Source organism: Scyliorhinus torazame, chromosome 5, assembly GCF_047496885.1.
Source record: "Scyliorhinus torazame isolate Kashiwa2021f chromosome 5, sScyTor2.1, whole genome shotgun sequence".
Taxonomy (NCBI): domain Eukaryota; kingdom Metazoa; phylum Chordata; class Chondrichthyes; order Carcharhiniformes; family Scyliorhinidae; genus Scyliorhinus; species Scyliorhinus torazame.
The window spans coordinates 327,180,919-327,200,197 of record NC_092711.1 but is presented as its reverse complement, the minus strand read 5'-3'; the positions used below and the strand labels follow the sequence as shown (position 1 = coordinate 327,200,197).

The window sequence follows — 19,279 nt, the reverse complement described above, 5'->3', positions numbered from 1 at the left end:
AGAGCCGAGTCCCACCGGCGCCATTCTAACCTGCTCTTGGCCGGTGGGACCTCGGCGTGTAGAGGCGGCCTTTGGGGGGGGGGGGGGGGGGGGGCGGGTAGTGGGGGTCCGACCCCGGGAGGGCCCTCCGATGTGGCCTGGCCCGTGATCGGGGCCCAACGATCGGCGAGCCGGCCTCTGTGGCTGGGGTCCTCCTTTCCTACGCGTCGGCCCCTGTAGCCCTGCGCCATGTTGCAACGGGGCCGGCGTGTTGAAGGAGGCCACTGGGCATGCGCGTGTTGGCACCAGCGCAACTGCACTGTTCGCGCCGGGATCGGCAGCTGGAGCAAGTAATTTGGAAGGCAAATAGCATGTTGTCCTTTACTGCCGGGATTGGAGTACAGGAATAAAGAAGTTTTGCTGCAGCTTCACAGGGTTTAGGTGGACCACATCTGGAACACTCTGCTGTCTTCGCCACAGATAAGAAAGGACAGACTTGCATTGGAGACGGTGCAGCAAAGGTTCACAATTGGTTCCTGGGTTGAGGAGGTTGTCCTGTGATGGGCTGAGTAAATGGGGTTTATATTCTCTGGAGTTTGGAAGAATGAGAGGTGATTGCATTGAAACATTAGGGCAGCACGGTAGCACAGTGGTTAGCACTGTGGCTTCACAGCTCCAGGGTCCCAGGTTCAATTCCCTGCTGGGTCATTGTCTGTGCGGAATCTGCACGTCCTCCCCGTGTGTGCGTGGGTTTCCTCCGGGTGCTCCGGTTTCCTCCCACAGTCCAAAGATGTGCAGGTTAGGTGGGTTGGCCATGATAAATTTCCCTTAGTGACTGGGTTACGGGGATAGGGTGGAAGTGAGGGCTTAAGTGGGTCGGTGCAGACTCGATGGGCCGAATGGCCTCCTTCTGCACGGTATGTTCTATGAACCCTACAAAGCATTATAAAAATGGAGTGAAGATGAAGATTGTCCCTGACCATATTGAATGACAGAGCAGAGTAGACAATCTGTGTGATCTCCCCTGGTCTTTATGTTCTTGTATCTATCTGTGTCCACAGCATTGCTCCAGTAACTGTTTATATAGGATTAGATCGTTAGATTTCAATAACACAGGGCGAATCTGTAACCAAAGCAAGTTACCAAACTTATTCACACGGATACTTTGAGGATCTGCGCCCAGTATCAATGTTGATCCAGTGTAATTGGCATTTATCAATCGGTCCTTTATCTCCTTTATCTGTAGTTCAGCAGTTGATGATATTGCTTGCAGTCTGAATACACACCTGTACCTGTCAGGTTTCAAGGAACATTTTTATAATGCTTTGGAAAACTGTTTTAATTAAAAACACGGTGTGGCATCAAAGTTTAAACTGAATTACGAACAAAACTTTAACTGAGCAATTTATAGAGTTTCCTACCGGTCTGAAGATAGAATTTTCCTTTCACTCTGCAAATAAAACATTGCAAACATTTGCTTTTAATCAGACAGAGTTCAGCACAAGAGAATGATCTTTGTTCCATATTTAAACTGTCCAAAGTGGGCAGCAGCTATTTGGACAGAGATTATGCACATTTATGATTCCGTGTGAACACACTCAACTCGGAGTCAGCACCACAGAATCGTACAGCACTAAAGGAGGCCATTCAGTCCAGCATCGGTGTGCTAGCTCTTTGAAAATCTGTCCAATTAGTCCTCCTCCCCTCTTCATTCCTAACACTCAGAAATGTTTTGTCTTTTCAAATATTTATCAAGTTCCCTTTTGAAACATTTTATAAAATTTATTTTCATCACCCTCCCAGACATGTTCCAGATCAAAATAACACACGGACTGAAATCACTTTCCTCATCTCCCACTCTGGCTCCTTTCTCAATCGCCGAACATCTGAGACCTTCCCGGTTACAAACCCCCCGGTTACCGACCCTCCCGGTTACCGACCCCCCGGTTACCGACCCTCCCGGTTACAAACCCCCCGGTTACCGACCCTCCCGGTTACCGACCCCCCAGTTACCGACCCCCCGGTTACCAAACCCCCAGTTACCAAACCCCCCGGTTACCGACCCTCCCGGTTACCAAACCACCGGATACCGACCCCCCAGTTACCGACCCCCCAGTTACCAAACCCCCAGTTACCAAACCCCCCGGTTACCAAACCCCCAGTTACCAACCCCCCGGTTACCGACCCTCCCGGTTACCAAACCACCGGATACCGACCCCCCAGTTACCGACCCTCCCGGTTACCGACCCCCCAGTTACCGACCCCCCGGTTACCAAACCCCCAGTTACCAACCCCCCGGTTACCGACCCTCCCGGTTACCAAACCACCGGATACCGACCCCCCAGTTACCGACCCCCCGGTTACCAAACCCCCAGTTACCAAACCCCCCGGTTACCGACCCTCCCGGTTACCAAACCACCGGATACCGACCCCCCAGTTACCGACCCCCCAGTTACCAAACCCCCAGTTACCAAACCCCCCGGTTACCGACCCCCCAGTTACCGACCCCCCGGTTACCAAACCCCCAGTTACCAACCCCCCGGTTACCGACCCTCCCGGTTACCAAACCACCGGATACCGACCCCCCAGTTACCGACCCCCCAGTTACCAAACCCCCAGTTACCAAACCCCCCGGTTACCGACCCCCCAGTTACCGACCCCCCGGTTACCAAACCCCCAGTTACCAACCCCCCGGTTACCGACCCTCCCGGTTACCGACCCCCCGGTAACCGACCCCCCAGTTACCAAACCCCCGGTTACCTACCCCCCGGTTACCGAAACTCCCTGTTACCGAACTTCCCGGTTACAAACTCTCCCGGTTACCAACCCCCCCGGTTACCTACCCCCCTTGGTTACCGACCATCCCGGTTACCGACCCTCCCTGTTACCGAACCTCCCGGTTACAAACTCTCCCGGTTTACAGACCCTCCCCGGTTACCGAACCCCCCGGTTACTGACTCCCCCGGTTACCAACCCCCCCGGTTACCGACCCACCCCCCCGGTTACCGACCCTCCCCCCCGGTTACTGACTCCCCCAGTTACAAACTCTCCCGGTTATTGACCCTCCCAGTTACCGACCACCCTCCCGGTTACCAACCGCCCCGGTTACACTCCCGGTTACCGACCCCCCCCCGGTTACTGACCCTCCCGGTTACCGACCCCCCCGGTTACAGACCCCTCCCCCCGTTACAGAACCCCCCGGTTACAGACCCCCCCCCGGTTACAGACCCTCCCAGTTAGCGACCCCCCCCCCCCCCGATTATTGAACCTCCCGGTTAACGACCCCTCTGGTTACCGACCCTCCCGGTTACCAACTCCCCCGGTTACCGATTCTCCCGGTTACCCACCCTCCTGGTTATCGACCCCCCGGTAACCGACTCACCCGGTTACCAATCCTCCCGGTTACCGACCCTCCCGGTTACCGACCCCCTAGTTAGAAACTCTCCCGGTTACTGACCCTCCCAGTTCCAACCCTCCCACGTTTACCGATCCTCCTGGTTACCGACCCTTCCGGTTACAGAACCCCCGGTTACACACCCTCCTGGTTACAGACCCTTCCGGTTAGCAGCCCCCCCCCAGTTACCGACCCTCCCGGATACCGACCCTCCCAGTTACAAACTCTCCCGGTTACAGACACCCCCCTGGTTTCAGACGCTCCCAGTTAGCGACCCTACCGATTACCAACACCCACCCCCCCGGTTACAGACCCTCCCAGTTAGCGACCCCCCAGTTACAGATCCCCGGTTACACATCCTCCTGGTTACAGACCCTCCCGGTTACCGACTCTCCCGGTTACCGACCCTCCCAGTTACCAACTCCCACGGTTACCGATCCTCCCGGTTACCAATCCCCTGGTTACAAACTCTCCCTGTTACCGACCGTCCCGGTTACCGACCCCCCTGGTTACAGACGCTCCCGGTTACTGACCCTCCCGGTTATCGACCCCCCCCGGTTACAGACCCCTCCCCCAGTTACAGACCCTCCCGATTACCGACCCATCCAGTTACAGACCCCCCCCTCCGTTACAGAACCCCCCGGTTACAGACCCCCCGGTTCCAGAGCCTCCCGGTTACCAACCCCCCCCTGGTTACAGACCCTCCCAATTAGCGACCCCCCCCCCCCCGATTACTGAACCTCACGGTTACCGACTCCCTGGTTACAAACTCTCCCGGTTACTGACCCTCCCGGTTACCAACCCCCTGGTTACAAACTCTCCCGATTACCGATCCTCCCGGTTACCGACCCCCTGGTTACAAACTCTCCCGGTTACCGATCCTCCCGGTTACCGACCCCCTGGTTACAAACTCTCCCGGTTACCGATCCTCCCGGTTACACACCCTCCTTGTTATCGACCCCCCCCCCCGGTTTCAGACTCACCCGGTTACAGACGCTCCCTGTTACCGACCCTCCTGGTTACCCCCCCCCCCCCCGGTGACAGACACTCCCAGTTACAGACCCGCCTTGTTATCGACCCCCTGGTTACCGACACCCCGGTTACCGACCCCCCGGTTACCGACCCCCCGGTTACCGACCCCCCCCCCCCGGTTACCGCCCCCCCAGTTACAGACTCTGCCAGATCCAGACTCTTCAAAGTCACATGATATATATGCCTGTTCTGTGGTTCCCTCGAGTGGTAAGAAGCATTATCATTAACTTATTAACTCATTACATCCCAGTCAATATACATATCATTACCGTGGGGTTCCCAGGTATCTGCTGCTCTTGTCCTTCTAGGTGATAGTGGTTGTGGGTTTGGAAGGTGCTGTCTACGGAACCTTGGTGTATTACTGCAGTGCACCTTGTAGATGGTGCACACGGCTGCTACTGTGCGTCGGTGGTGGAGGGAGTGAATGTTTGTGGAAGGGGGAGCAAGCGGCTGCTTTGTCCTGAATGATGTAGAGTTTCTTGTGTTGTTGGAGCTGCACTCATCCAGGCAAGTGGAGAGTATTCCATTACACTCCTGACTTATGCCTTGTAGATGGTGGACAGGCTTTGGGGGGGGTCAGGAGGTGAGTTACTCTCCGCAGGATTCCGAGCCTTTGACCTGCCCAGGTAGCCACAGTATTAATGTGGCTGGGTCCAGTTCAGTTTCTGATCAATGGTAACCCCCAGGATGTTGATTGTGGGGGATTCAGCTATGGTTATGCTGATGATAATATTTCTCCCTACTTCCTTTCTAGAACAATGATACCATGTTTGCTGTCGCCCATGCTCAGGCACCTCTCCTGTGGCCAGGATTTTAAAATTGTCAGAGTTTCTACAACCTCCTCCCTTGCCTCCCACAGCAACCTGGGATATCACATCTGAGCCTGGGGATTTATCCAGTTTTAAACCCGCCTCCACCGTCTCAGTGCTAATTTGTTCAGGTATATCACAGCCCACCTCCCTAATCTCTGTACACATTGTCCTTCTCCACAGTGAATACAGATGCAAAAAACTAATTTAAACCTCCCCGCGTCTTGTGATTCCACATCGAGGTTGTCCCAGTGGGCCCTATTCTTTCCCTGAATGCCTTCTTGCCCTAAATATACTTAGAAAACACCTTTGGATTTTCCCTGATTTTGGCCGCCAGTGTTTTTTAGCCTCCTCGTCGTGCTCTTGATTTCTTTTTGAAGTATGCATTAGTAGATGCATTAGTAGAGCAATGTGGCCAAGTTTGCAGACGACACTAAGATGAATGGTAAAGCAAAAAGTGCAGAGGATACCGGAAGTCTGCAGAAGGATTTGGATAGGTTAGGTGAATGGGCTAGGGTCTGGCAGATGGAATTCAATGTTGCCAAGTGTGAGGCTATCCATTTTGGGAGGAATAACAGCAGAATGGATTATTATTTAAACGGTAAGATGTTAAAACATGCTGCTGTGCAGAGGGACCTGGGTGTGCTGCTGCACGAGACGCAAAAAGTTGGTGTGCAGGTGCAACAGGTGATTAAGAAGGCTAATCGAGTTTTGTCTTTCATTGCTAGAGGGATGGAGTTCAAGACTAGGGAGGTTATGCTGCAATTGTATAGGGTGTTGGTGAGGCCACATCTGGAGTATTGTGTTCAGTTTTGGTCTCCTTACCTGAGAAAGGACATATTGGCACTGGAGGGAGTGCAGAGGAGATTCACTAGGTTAATCCCAGAGCTGAAGGGGTTGGATTATGACGAGAGGTTGAGTAGACTGGGACTGTACTCATTGGAGTTTAGAAGGATGCGGGGGGATCTTATTGAAACATATAAAATTATGAAGGGAATAGATAGGATAGATGCGGGCAGGTTGTTTCCACTGGTCGGGGAAAGCAGAACTAGGGAGCATAGCCTCAAAATAAGGGGAAGTAGATTTAGGACCAAGTTTAGGAGGAACTTCTGCACCCAAAGGGTTGTGAATCTCTGGAATTCCTTGCCCAGTGAAGCAGTTGAGGCTCCTTCTTTAAACGTTTTTAAGAAAAAGATAGATACCTTGCTAAAGAATAAAGGGATTAAGGGTTATGGTGTTCGGGCCGGAGAGTGGAGCTGAGTCCACAAAGATCAGCCATGATCTCAGTGAATGGCGGAGCAGGCTCGAGGGGCCAGATGGCCTACTCCTGCTCCTAGTTCTTATGTTCTTATGTACGCACTGCCCCCCCTGCATAGTCCTCTCAAGCGTCCAGTGTTTTGAGCCTCCTATATTGCCACAATCCTGCCTTTTTTCCCTTAACCAACCCTTCACCTTGACAGGAACATTATGGATTTCCGCTCTCTCTCCATGTCCCGCTTTTCCCACAATTAGCTGCTCCCAGTCCATTTCGGACAGATCCCGATTCAAATCGGAATTCCCCTGTTCAGAGCCTCATGTGAAAGTTTTAAGATGCGATAAACCTACTGAACGTACCTGTCGCCATTTTATAATGGTTCCACTTTGCTCATATTGCCTGAAAGATGAATGATATTTGTATTTGAATCTACAGATTGTTTAACTTAAAATCCAGCAATTTATACGGCAACTTAGCAACGAACATAGAACATCATGGATTTGATCAGGAACCCGTGGAACGCACTCACAGAGAAGTTGCACCATTTCAGAGAGTTCCACACTCCGATATTCCCAATGGAGTCTCTGCATCAGGGAGTTCCCCGATATTCCCAATGGAGTCTCTCCCTCAGCGAGTTTTCCGATATTCCCAATGGAGTCTCTCCCTCAGCGAGTTCCCCGATATTCCCAATGGAGTCTCTCCCTCAGGGAGTTCCCCGATATTCCCAATGGAGTCTCTCCCTCAGCGAGTTCCCCGGTATTCCCAATGGAGTCTCTCCCTCAGCGAGTTTCCCGATATTCCCAATCGATTCTCTCTCTCAGCGAGTTCCCTGATATTCCCAATGGAGTAAATCTCAGCGAGTTCCCCGAAATTCCCAATGGAGTATCTCCCTCAGCGAGTTCCCCGATATTCCCAATGCAGTATCTCCCTCAGCGAGTTCCACACTCTGATATTCCCAATGGAGTCTCTCCCTCAGCGAGTTTCCCGAAATTCCCAATGAAGTCTCTCCCTCAGCGAGTTCCACGATATTCCCAATGGAGTCTCTCCCTCAGCGAGTTCCATGATATTCCCAATGGAGTCTCACTCAGCGAGTTCCACGATATTCCCAATGGAGTCTCTCCCTCAGCGAGTTCCACGATATTCCCAATGGAGTCTCACTCAGCGAGTTCCCCGATATTTCCAATGGAGTATCACCCTCAGCGAGTTCCCCGATATTCCCAATGGAGTCTTTCCCTCAGCGAGTTCCCCGATATTCCCAATGGAGTTTCCCTCAGTGAGTTCCCCGATATTCCCAATGGAGTCTTTCCCTCAGCGAGTTCCCCGATATTCCCAATGGAGTATCAACCTCAGCGAGTTCCACACTCCGATATTCCCAATGGAGTCTTTCCCTCAGCGAGTTCCCCGATATTCCCAATGGAGTCTCTCCCTCAGGGTCTTCCACACTCCGATATTCCCAATGGAGTATCACCCTCAGCGAGTTCCACACTCCAATATTCCCAATGGAGTCTCTACCTCAGCAAGTTCCCCGATATTCCCAATGGAGTCTCCCTCAGGGAGTTCCCCGATATTCCCAATGAAGTCTCTGTCTGCGAGTTCCCCGATATTCCCAATGGAGACTCTCCCTCAGGGAGTTGTACACTCCGATATTCCTGGTGGAGTCTCTCCTTCAGCGAGTTCCACACTCCGATATTCCCAATGGAGTTTCCCTCACTCGTCTCTGCCTGAGCAATTTCCCAAAGGTCCTGTGAGACGGATTGAGTGATGCTCCTTGAAGCATCCACTGTGAATCAGCTTTGGACTCTTCTCCATGTCACTCCCAACATGCAACACAGCTGCTGAGGAGTAGTTTTGTCTCACTGGCCTCGTGCCCTGAGTCCTGTGATAAACTGCAGCGGATTAGGAGAAGTTTGTAAATGTCCGGCTTGGCCAGGGTCACACTCAGGACAGAAAACCTCCCCAAAGTTTGACCGACTCTGGAATCAGTTTTGTTAATCAGGTGGAACATTATGTATTTATCTGTTCTGACATCTGATGCAACAAAACTGAACCATGATGATAATTTGATCATCCCCCATCGCTGCCTCCTTAACAGCCAGAGGGGGGTGAATCTCTTTGCCGCAGAAGGCTGTGGAGGCCAATTCACTGAGTGTCTTTAAGACAGAGATAGATGTTTCTTGATTAATAAGGGGATCAGGGGTTATGGGGAGAAGGCAGGAGAATGGGGATGAGAAAATATCAGCCAGGATTGAATGGCGGAGCAGACTCGATGGGCCGAGTGGCCTAATTCTGCTCCTGTCTTATGGTCTTAACAATAATCTTTCCCAATTTACCCAAATAGTACACTCTCAGTGGTAGGGAAATTATTGGAGAGGATTCTTCAAGACAGGATTTACTCCCATTTGGAAGTGAGCGTGAGGATTAATGAGAGGCAACGTGGTTTTGTGAAGGGGAGGTTGTGTCTCACTAACTTGATCCAGTTTTTTGAGCACAGTAAGAAGTCTTACAACACCAGTTTAAAGTCCAACAGGTTTGTTTCGATGTCACTAGCTTTCGGAGCACTGCTCCTTCCTCAGGTGAATGAAGTTTTTTGAGGAAGTGATGAAGATGATTGATGCAGGTAGGGCAGTAGATGTTGTCTATATGGACCTCAGTAAGGTCTTTTACAAAGTCCCTCATGGCAGACTAGTACAAAAGGTGAAGTCACACGGGATCAGGGGTGAGTTGGCAAGATGGATACAGAACTGGCTAGGTCATAGAAGGCAGAGAGTAGCAATGGAAGGGTGCTTTTCTGATTGGAGGGCTGTGACTAGTGGTGTTCCGCAGGGATCAGTGCTGGGACCTTTGCTGTTTGTAGTATATATAAATGATTTGGAGGAAAACGTAACTGGTCTGATTAGTAAGTTTGCAGATGACACAAAGGTTGGTGGAATTGCGGATAGCGATGAGGACTGTCAGAGGATACAGCAGGATTTAGATCGTTTGGAGACTTGGGAGGAGAGATGGCAGCTGGAGTTTAATTTGGACGATGCATTTTGGAAGGTCTAATGCAGGTAGGGAATATACAGTGAATGGTAGAACCCTCAAGAGTTACATTTTTCAGGTCGAGATCTTATGTCATTTCTAGATATCTATGATTTAGGGCAGCACGGTGGTGCAGTGGTTAGCACTGCAGCCTCACAGCGCCGAGGTCCCAGGTTCGATCCCGGCTTTGGGTCACTGTCCGTGTGGAATTTGCACATTCTCCCCGTGTTTGCGTGGGTTTCGCCCCCACAACCCAAAGATGTGCAGGCTAGGTGGATTGGCCACGCTAAATTGCCCCTTAATTGGAAAAAATGAATTGGGCACTCTAAATTTATGAAAAAAAAGATATCTATGATTTGAGCCAAAGTCCTTCACCTTGTGTCATCTTATAAGCTGGTCAGCCTGAGGAGTGAGGACAGCGATGAACTGGACGTGATTTCAGACAACAGATCTCGTGGTCATTTCCGAGAATCGTGGAGGACACAAATCCCAAAGTCTGTTGAGGGTTAGAATACCGTTCAGCCGGAATTCTACCTCGTTTCGGCCTGGCCCCCCGTCCCTGATAAATTGGAGTTTGCGGGGAGGGTTCTGACTGTTGAATCTCGGTATAGAGTCCTCTCCTGTCACAGTGTTGCTGCAGTTTCAGATTCCCTGGAAAAGCCCGATTGGATCGCTATCATTCTGGAGTGATTCACTCTGAAACTTCTTGAAGGATCCAGTAACTGAGTAACTGAGAGATCAATCATTTGCTCCCCCCACACTTACACTGACACGGGACAAACACAGGGAGAAATGTGGAGATTGTCACAATTCCACTCAATCAATCAGATACTCACCTGTGTTTAATCACCGGTAACTTCATATCCAGAAGCTGAAAATCCGTGTTGAAGATGTTCTTCAGCTGTGCAAGGAGAACGGTGTAAATGTTTATGAATCCAAAGTGGGGGAGGGGAAAATCAGGGTGGGGCAAAGTGGGGGAGGGGAAATCAGGGTGGGGCAAAGTGGGGGAGGGGGAAATCAGGGTGGGGCAAAGTGGGGGAGGGGAAAATCAGGGTGGGGCAAAGTGGGGGAGGGGAAATCAGGGTGGGGCAAAGTGGGGGAGGGGGAAATCAGGGTGGGGCAAAGTGGGGGAGGGGGAAATCAGGGTGGGGCAAAGTGGGGGAGGGGAAAATCAGGGTGGGGCAAAGTGGGGGAGGGGAAATCAGGGTGGGGCAAAGTGGGGGAGGGGAAATCAGGGTGGGGCAAAGTGGGGGAGGGGAAAATCAGGGTGGGGCAAAGTGGGGAGAGGGATGAAGGCAGGGAGGGTGAAGGGGAGGAGTGGAAGGAGGGGAGATGGAGAGGTGTAAGGGGGAGGGTGAAGTGAGGAGGGTGGAAGGGTGAGGGTGTGAGGTTGCGGGAGCAGTGAGGGGGGTGAAAGATGGCAGGGGTGAAGGGGAAGGGGCGAAGGGGACAGATCAGTGCAGGGGGTTGGTAATCGTGGGAAGGGGTGAAGGTGAAGAGTAAAGTGGGCAGTTGGGGTGCAGGACACAGCTTTTAACCCCCCCCCCCCTCCCCCCCCCCCACCCGCAAGATAATAGGTGAGGAGTTGGGTTGATTTCATTGGTCTAAATGCACATGGCTTGACCTGCCCTGCTATAAAGAGGCAGCTGAAGAGGTGGGGCCCATGGGACCATCTGAAGGTCATTTTAATGAGAACCTGAAATCAGATTTATCCTGAGACTGGGTCAGGTTTAACCCAGGTTCGATTCCCGGCTTGGGTCACTGTCTGTGCGGAGTCTGCACATCCTCCCCGTGTGTGCGTGGGTTTCCTCCGGGTGCTCCGGTTTCCTCCCACAGTCCAAAGATGTGCGGGTGAGGTGGATTGGCTGTGATCAGTACGTGAGGTTACAGGGGTAGGGTGGGTGAGTGGGTTTAGGGAGAGTACTCTGTGCTCTTTCAGAGGGTCGGTGCACACTCGATGGGCAGAATGGCTTCCTCCTGCACTGTAGGAATTCTGTGTAAACAGTGAACATTAGCGAGTCTTGATAGAGTTTTCCGAGGAGGTCACTAAGATGATTGATGCAGGTAGGGCAGTAGATGTTGTCTATATGGACTTCAGTAAGGCCTTTGACAAGGTCCCTCATGGTAGACTAGTACAAAAGGTGAAGTCACACGGGATCAGGGGTGAACTGGCAAGGTGGATACAGAACTGGCTAGGCAATAGAAGGCAGAGGGTAGCAATGGAGGGATGCTTTTCTCATTGGAGGGCTGTGACCAGTGGTGTTCCACAGGGATCAGTGCTGGGACCTTTGCTCTTTGTAATATATATAAATGATTTGGAGGAAAATGTAACTGGTCTGATTAGTAAGTTTGCAGACGACACAAAGGTTGGTGGAATTGCGGATAGCGATGAGGACTGTCTGAGGATACAGCAGGATTTAGATTGTCTGGAGACTTGGGCGGGGAGATGGCAGATGGAGTTTAATCCGGACAAATGTGAGGTAATGCATTTTGGAAGGGCTAATGCAGGTAGGGAATATACAGTGAATGGTAGAACCCTCAAGAGTATTGAAAGTCAAAGAGATCTAGGAGTACAGGTCCACAGGTCATTGAAAGGGGCAACACAGGTGGAGAAGGTAGTCAAGAAGGCATACGGCATGCTTGCCTTCATTGGCCGGGGCATTGAGTATAAGAATTGGCAAGTCATGTTGCAGCTGTATAGAACCTTAGTTAGGCCACACTTGGAGTATAGTGTTCAATTCTGGTCGCCACACTACCAGAAGGATGTGGAGGCTTTAGAGAGGGTGCAGAAGAGATTTACCAGAATGTTGCCTGGTATGGAGGGCATAAGCTATGAGGAGCGATTGAATAAACTCGGTTTGTTCTCACTGGAACGAAGGAGGTTGAGGGGCGACCTGATAGAGGTATACAAAATTATGAGGGGCATAGACAGAGTGGATAGTCAGAGGCTTTTCCCCAGGGTAGAGGGGTCAATTACTAGGGGGCATAGGTTTAAGGTGAGAGGGGCAAAGTTTAGAGTAGATGTACGAGGCAAGTTTTTTACGCAGAGGGTAGTGGGTACCTGGAACTCGCTACCGGAGGAGGTGGTGGAAGCAGGGACGATAGGGACATTTAAGGGGCATCTTGACAAATATATGAATAGGATGGGAATAGAGGGATACGGACCCAGGAAGTGTAGAAGATTGTAGTTTAGTCGGGCAGCATGGTCGGCACGGGCTTGGAGGGCCGAAGGGCCTGTTCCTGTGCTGTACATTTCTTTGTTCTTTGTTTGTTGTTCTTTGAGTCAATGCGTTTGAAATGGCAAATATTACAGCTTTCTGGTTCCTTCTGGTCCCAGCTTTTTATTTTCCAGACAGAATTCAGTCCTGGGCTGGACATTTGCTATTGTCTTTGGTTCTGCTGTTTTGCAATTTTAGCGTCAACAGAGTTCGAAAGATTCTCACATACCCAGCAGTTTGTAACATTCCAGACATCATCGACAACAACCTCTCCAGTTCCCACAGCGTTCAGTATCATCGATGTCTTGAAGAAATTCACTGAAAGAATCAGGAAACTGTTAGTTGCGCTGGGATTAAACTATTTACCAACTAGTCAGCCTGTGTTGCTGGTAAATTAGAGGGGGAATTTCCAATCTCCCCTGAATGACATTCTTGCTTTGGAATCCCCAATGACACCTCAATTCAGGAGAAAGGTTTGAGGTTAATTCAAACTCATTGCAATGGTGTCAGTGGGAGATGTTGTTTTGTAAGGACCCCTCCCTCCTTCGCCCCTCCCTCCTTCACCCCTCCTCCCTTTACCCCTCCCTCACTTTGTCCTGTTCACCCTGCGAGGTTTGCTCGTCTCTCTCGGGAGGTTTAAACTAGTTTGGCACTGGGTTGGGAGCCGGAGCAATAGGTCAGAAGGTGAAATAATTGAGGGGCATTGTCCTTATGACATGGGGTGCGGGGGGCTCAAGGACCCCCTCATTGGTAAATTGGGCCATTGGGGGGTGGGGAGATGGTGGTGGGGGGTTCAGAGATCGGGACACCATTTTATACAGGTCCCATCTGCTCCAGAACCAGTTCCAATGCCTCAGAAATCTGATGACCTTCCTTCTGCACCAATCCCCCAGCCATGTTCTCAATTGCTTTATCCTCCTCCTCCTCCTCACTCGGACATGGCACTGGGAGTTATCCGAAAATTACTGCATTTGAGGTGCTACTTTTACATTTATTTCCCAACTCTCTAAAATCTGCTTTCAGGACCTCATCTCTCTTCCCACCAATGTCATTAGTACTAATATGGGCAGCACGGTAGCACAGTGGTTAGCACGGTTGCTTCTCAGCTCCAGGGTCCCAGGTTCGATTCCTGGCTTGGGTCACTGTCTGTGCAGAGCCTGCACGTCCTCCCCGTGTGTGCGTGGGTTTCCTCCGGGTGCTCCGGTTTCCTCCCACAGTCCAAAGATGTGCGGATTAGGTGGATTGGCCGTGATAAATTGCCCTTAGTGTTAAAAAAAAAAATGTTAAGTGGGGGTTACTGGGTAACGGGGATAGGGTAGATACCTGGGCTTCAGTAGGGTGCTCTTTCCAAGGGCCGGTGCAGACTCGATGGGCCAAATGGCCTCCTTCTGCACTGTAAATTCTATGATTCCATGATTCTATGAATATGGACCATGACCTTTGGCAGTTCAACCTCTCCCAAAAGAATGTCATGCACCTGCTCTGTGACATCTTTAACTCTGCTACCATGGAGGCAAATACTATCCTCGGATCATGTCTAGAACTGCAGAAATGCCTGTCTGCTCCCCTAACTATGGAATCCCCTCCCACCTTTGCACCTCTATGCTTCTTCCTCACCTCCTGGGAAGCTGAACCACCCATGGTGCCACTGATGTACTCCCGAGGAACCATTTCCCCCACCAGTATTGAAAATGGAAACTGGTTTGCAAGCAAGATGGACATGGGACAATCTTGCACTACCTGCCTGGTTCTCTTAGATGCCCGCCAGTCACTCATTCCTTCACTGCCTACACGCTCCTAACCTGCATTGTGACCACCTTCCTAAATGGGCTATACGTGCAATTGTCTACCTCATGGATGTACCACAGTGACACCAGCCACTGTTCAAGATCCAAAACCTGCAGTTCAAGCTTCTTTAACCGGTGACACTGCAGATGTTTGTCCAGGTCACAAGGTATGTTCCTGACTTCCCACATGTCACAGGATGCACATTCCAGTAAGCTGAGCTGAGATGGTTTTGTTGTTTGAGTGGGAGTAAAGATAGCAGTTAAGGGTTATTGATTAGCCTTGCTTAAGGGGTAATTATAAGCTCTTTTCTTGTGTGATGTTAAAGATATTTTAATACTGTGTTAGTAATCACGTTTGTTTTAATAAACCCTATCCCTATTGTGTGTGAAATCACTCCTGGAGTGAGGTATCCTTTCCTCAGTCAGATTAAATTAAAATGTTGGAGTATCCGAGCCATTGTTGGGGTCTGGTCTGGAATCGTAATAATTGGAACATGTGAAATCCAGATCTTATCTTCTCAGAGAATAGAATGCAGTTTGCCAATGAATAGTTTAAAGAGTTTTTTTTAAATAAATTTAGAGTACCCAATTCTTTTTTTCCAATTAAGGGGCAATTTAGCGTGGACAATCCACCTAGCCTGCAGATCTTTGTGTTGTGGGTGTGAGACCCACGCAGACACGGGGAGAATGTGCAAACTCCACACGGACAGTAACCCAGGGCCGGGATCGAACCCGGGTCCTCAGTGCCGTAGGCAGCAATGCGAACCACTGTGCCACCGTGCTGCCCATAGTTTAAAGCGTTAATGGCACCGTATGTGTTGGCCAAGGCTGACAATGCACCAGGATACTCTCCAGCCAATAGTGACTCTGAAAGAGGAGTAGTTATAGTGATAACAGTGCCGAAGAACAATAACGTCAAACTTCTGACCTACTGGTCAACCTGGGTCCAGATTGGTTTAGCAGCATGGTGGGGGGGGGGGGGGGGGGGGGGGGGGGAGACACTGAAATCCATGACCTACTCTCACATACGCACTCACGCTATGCATACAAGCTGATAAATTAGACAGGGCAGGGAGAACAAGAATGAATATCTTCCCAGCCAGACAGGGATTTATAACAAACATCACAAAACAATCTGCCAGACATCAAGCCAGCAGGAGGCAGTTTGATTCTGAGTTCAAGCTCATTATGGACTAGTGGTTGAACAGAAGCCACATCCACAATCCTGTCACATCCAAACAGACAATGGTGCATTGAGGCAGAACAGGTGTGCACTAGTTACCCCAGACAGCCACGGTAGTCATCTCCCTAACCGGACCAGAGATGCTGTGTTCAAGAGATCCCAGTAAACACGGATTGGTAAATAAGAGTTAGATTTAGCACTAGGGGCGAAGGGATTTAAAGGATCTGGGGTTGTGGTGTGGGCGTGGGGAGAGGCTCGAAGGGCCGGATAGCCTCCTCCTGCTCCAATTTTCTATGTTTCTATCTACAAATTCTCCTTCTGCTGAGCAGAGTCTGAAAGATCACCTGTAGGCCTGAAACCCTTGAAACAGCAGAGGACTATGTTTCTATCTTTCTATGTTTGACTCATTCAGGTAGTCTCGTGCATCACCACAGCACTTTTCCCACAGTAGCATCATTGGCCAGTAATCCACAGATCCAGGTAATGCTGCAAGTTCAAATCTCACCACGGCAGATGGTGGAAATTGAATTCAATAAAAGTCTAGAATGAAAAGCCTAATGATGACCATGAAACCATTGTCGATTGTTGTAAAAATCCATCTGGTTCACTAATGACCTTTAGGGAAGGAAATCTGCTGTCCTTACCCGGTCTGGCCTACATGTGACTCCAGACCCACAGCAATGTGGGTGACTACTAACTGCCCCTCTGAAATACACTCAATTCAAGGGGAATTAGGGAAGGCCAATAAATTCTGTCCCAGCGACGGCCACGTCCCATGACCGAATAAAAAATAATAAATTAAAGTCAGAGACTTGGGGGGGAGATGTAGTATAATGGGGAGAATCAGAGACTTCTCTCTGGCAAGGGTTCATGTCATAGGCTAACTACACATCACAAAGTCATGCAATGTCACATGATCCTTTCCTCTTCGATAGACCTCAGGTAAGATGTTTGTTAATAAAGTCAGAGCAATATATATCTGAGCACACCCTGAACACCAAGACCAAGAATATTAGGCCTCACTATGGCACTGCAGAGAGCAGCAGATTATCATCGGATTATTTGCTAAACAGCACTGATTTGCAAATTCTCTGCCAGAACCATGGGTTTATTTCTAGGTCAGTAAAACTGCCAAAATTAGATGGTTTATAAACTTCTTATCACAGTAGTGGTCCACAATCTATAAAAATATTATAGAACATAAAACCTTCCACTAATACCATGCAATGATGATGACACAGGAGAGCTCATCCCGGATGAAACAATGACCAAAGTTGTAGGTGACCTTGAAGTGGTGGCTTTTGAGAATGGAGATGAAGTGGTTCTGTCTGAGGATGTTGGCGATGAGGTGGTTCTCTCTGATGTTGCCAATGAGGTGATTCTCTCTGATGTTGGCGATGAGGTTATTCTCTCTGGTGTTGGCGATGAGGTGGTTCTCTCTGATGTTGCCGATGAGGTGATTCTCTCTGATGTTGGCGATGAGGTTATTCTCTCTGATGTTGGCGATGAGGTGGTTCTCTCTGATGTTGGCGATGAGGTGATTCTCTCTGGTGTTGGCGATGAGGTGATTCTCTCTGGTGTTGGCGATGAGGTGATTCTCTCTGACGTTGGCAATGAGGTGACTGTCGCTGATGTTGGCGATGAGGTGATTCTCTCTGGTGTTGGCGATGAGGTGATTCCCCCTGTTGTTGGTGATGAGGTGGATAAATCTGAAGAGTAAAGTAGATTGGAGTTAACAATTTTTAATATTTCAAGGAAGTAATTAAGTCACCATTATACTTGGCAGCATAATTTTGGAAAAAATGTCTGGCTTTACTTCATTCTGTGGAAAATTCTGGATTTATTGAGGCAATAGAATAAGTTGGAGATTGATGTTCTTTGAGTGTCATTGTAAATACAATTAAGTTGTTGAAATGAAAATATATTCCTGGTGCTAGTGGAATCGCATTATTGGATATTGTTGTAGTCTGGATTCATTAGATGTCTTAATGATGAGGTCTCGAGACTTGTATATTTAAACATGAGCTGTTTATTGTTTATGTTATATTTCTTTGTTACCACAAAGAGAAAAGCCCACACTCTGGATTCCTGTAAAACATGGTGAGAGGTTTGTTAAGGATGTTGCTCAATACAAGATGGCGGACTGCCCAAAGCCCACGCACACACTCTGCTGACACCATCACACATCACGTGATGCAGAAGCAGCAGCAATATTTTCAAAGATCCACATCACCCCTCCCTCTTTGCTTCATTAGTGCAACAACAATAATTAACAGTTATATAACAGATGCCCTCATATTATATTTTGATACATATATACAATTCAATAAGACAATCTCGGTGGTTGATGCCTATTGTTTTTTGCTCGAATTTGGCGTACTGGAACTTGAGACTTTGGAAATGTCTTCATTCCTTTCTGTAGATAAGACCATAAGACACAGGAGCAGAATTAGCCCACTCGGCCCATCGGGTCTGCTCCGCCATTCAATCATGGCTGATATTTTTCTCATCCCCATTCTCCTGCCTTCTCCACATAACCCCTGATCCCCTTATTAATCAAGAACCTATCTATCGCTGTCTTAAAGACACCCAGTGATTTGGCCTCCACAGCCTTCTGCGGCAAAGAGTTCCACAGATTCACCACCCTCTGGCTGAAGAAATTCATCCTCATCTCTGTTTTAAAGGATCATCCCTTTAGTCTGAGATGGTGTCCTCTGGTCCTAGTTCTTCCTACAAGTGGAAACATCATCTCCACATCCACTCTATCCAGGCCTCGCAGTATCCTGTAAGTTTCAATAAGATCCCCTCTCATCCTTCTAAACTCCAAGGAGTACAGACCCAGAGTCCTCAACCGTTCCTCATACAACAAGTTCTTCATTCCAGGGATCATTCTTGTGAACCTCCTCTGGACCCTTTCCAAGGCCAGCACATCCTTCTTAGATACGGGGCCCAAAACTGCTCACAATACTCCAAATGGGGTCTGACCAGAGCCATATCCAGCCTCAGAAATACATCCCTGCCCTCTCGACATGAATGCTAACATTGCATCACGGTAGCATAGTGGTTAGCAGCACACTTACTTCACAGCTCCAGGGTCCCAGGTTCGATTCCCGGATTAGGTCGCTGTCTGTGCGGAGTCTGCACCTTCTCCCCGTGTCTGCGTGGGTTTCCTCCGGGTGCTCCGGTTTCCTCCCACAGTCCAAAGATGTGCAGGTTAGGTGGATTGGCCGTGATAAATTGCTCTTAGTGTCCAAAAAAGGTGAGGTGAGGTGGGGTTACAGGGATAGATGGATGTTTGGGCTTAAGTAGGGTGCTCTTTCCAAGAGCCGGTGCAGACTCGATGGGCCGAATGGCCTCCTTCTGCACTGTAAATTCTATGATTCTATGATTGAATTTGCCTTCTTAACTGCCGACGGAGCCTGCACGTTAATCCGAAGAGTATCGTGAACAAGGACTCCCAAGTCCCTTTGTGCTTCTGATTTCTTAAGCATTTCCCCATTTAGAAAATAATCGATGCCTAAATTCTTCCTTCCAAAGTGCATAACCTCACACTTTTACACATTATATTTCATCTGCCACTTCATTTCCCACTCTCCTATCC

General features: G+C 49.5%; 1 protein-coding gene across 1 annotated transcript in view; it reads right to left on the bottom strand.

Moving 5' to 3' along the window:
- Positions 1 to 19,279, bottom strand: part of LOC140418127 (uncharacterized) — a 58,552-nt gene that overhangs the window by 3,528 nt on the left and 35,745 nt on the right. Inside the window, exons 4-9 of the mRNA XM_072501540.1 lie at positions 16,899 to 17,387; positions 12,938 to 13,026; positions 10,327 to 10,391; positions 6,829 to 6,868; positions 1,401 to 1,429; positions 1,123 to 1,271 (exon numbers count right to left, since the gene is read on the bottom strand). Coding sequence (XP_072357641.1) covers positions 1,123 to 1,271; positions 1,401 to 1,429; positions 6,829 to 6,868; positions 10,327 to 10,391; positions 12,938 to 13,026; positions 16,899 to 17,387 — 861 coding nt within the window. The remainder of the gene's footprint in view (positions 1 to 1,122; positions 1,272 to 1,400; positions 1,430 to 6,828; positions 6,869 to 10,326; positions 10,392 to 12,937; positions 13,027 to 16,898; positions 17,388 to 19,279) is intronic.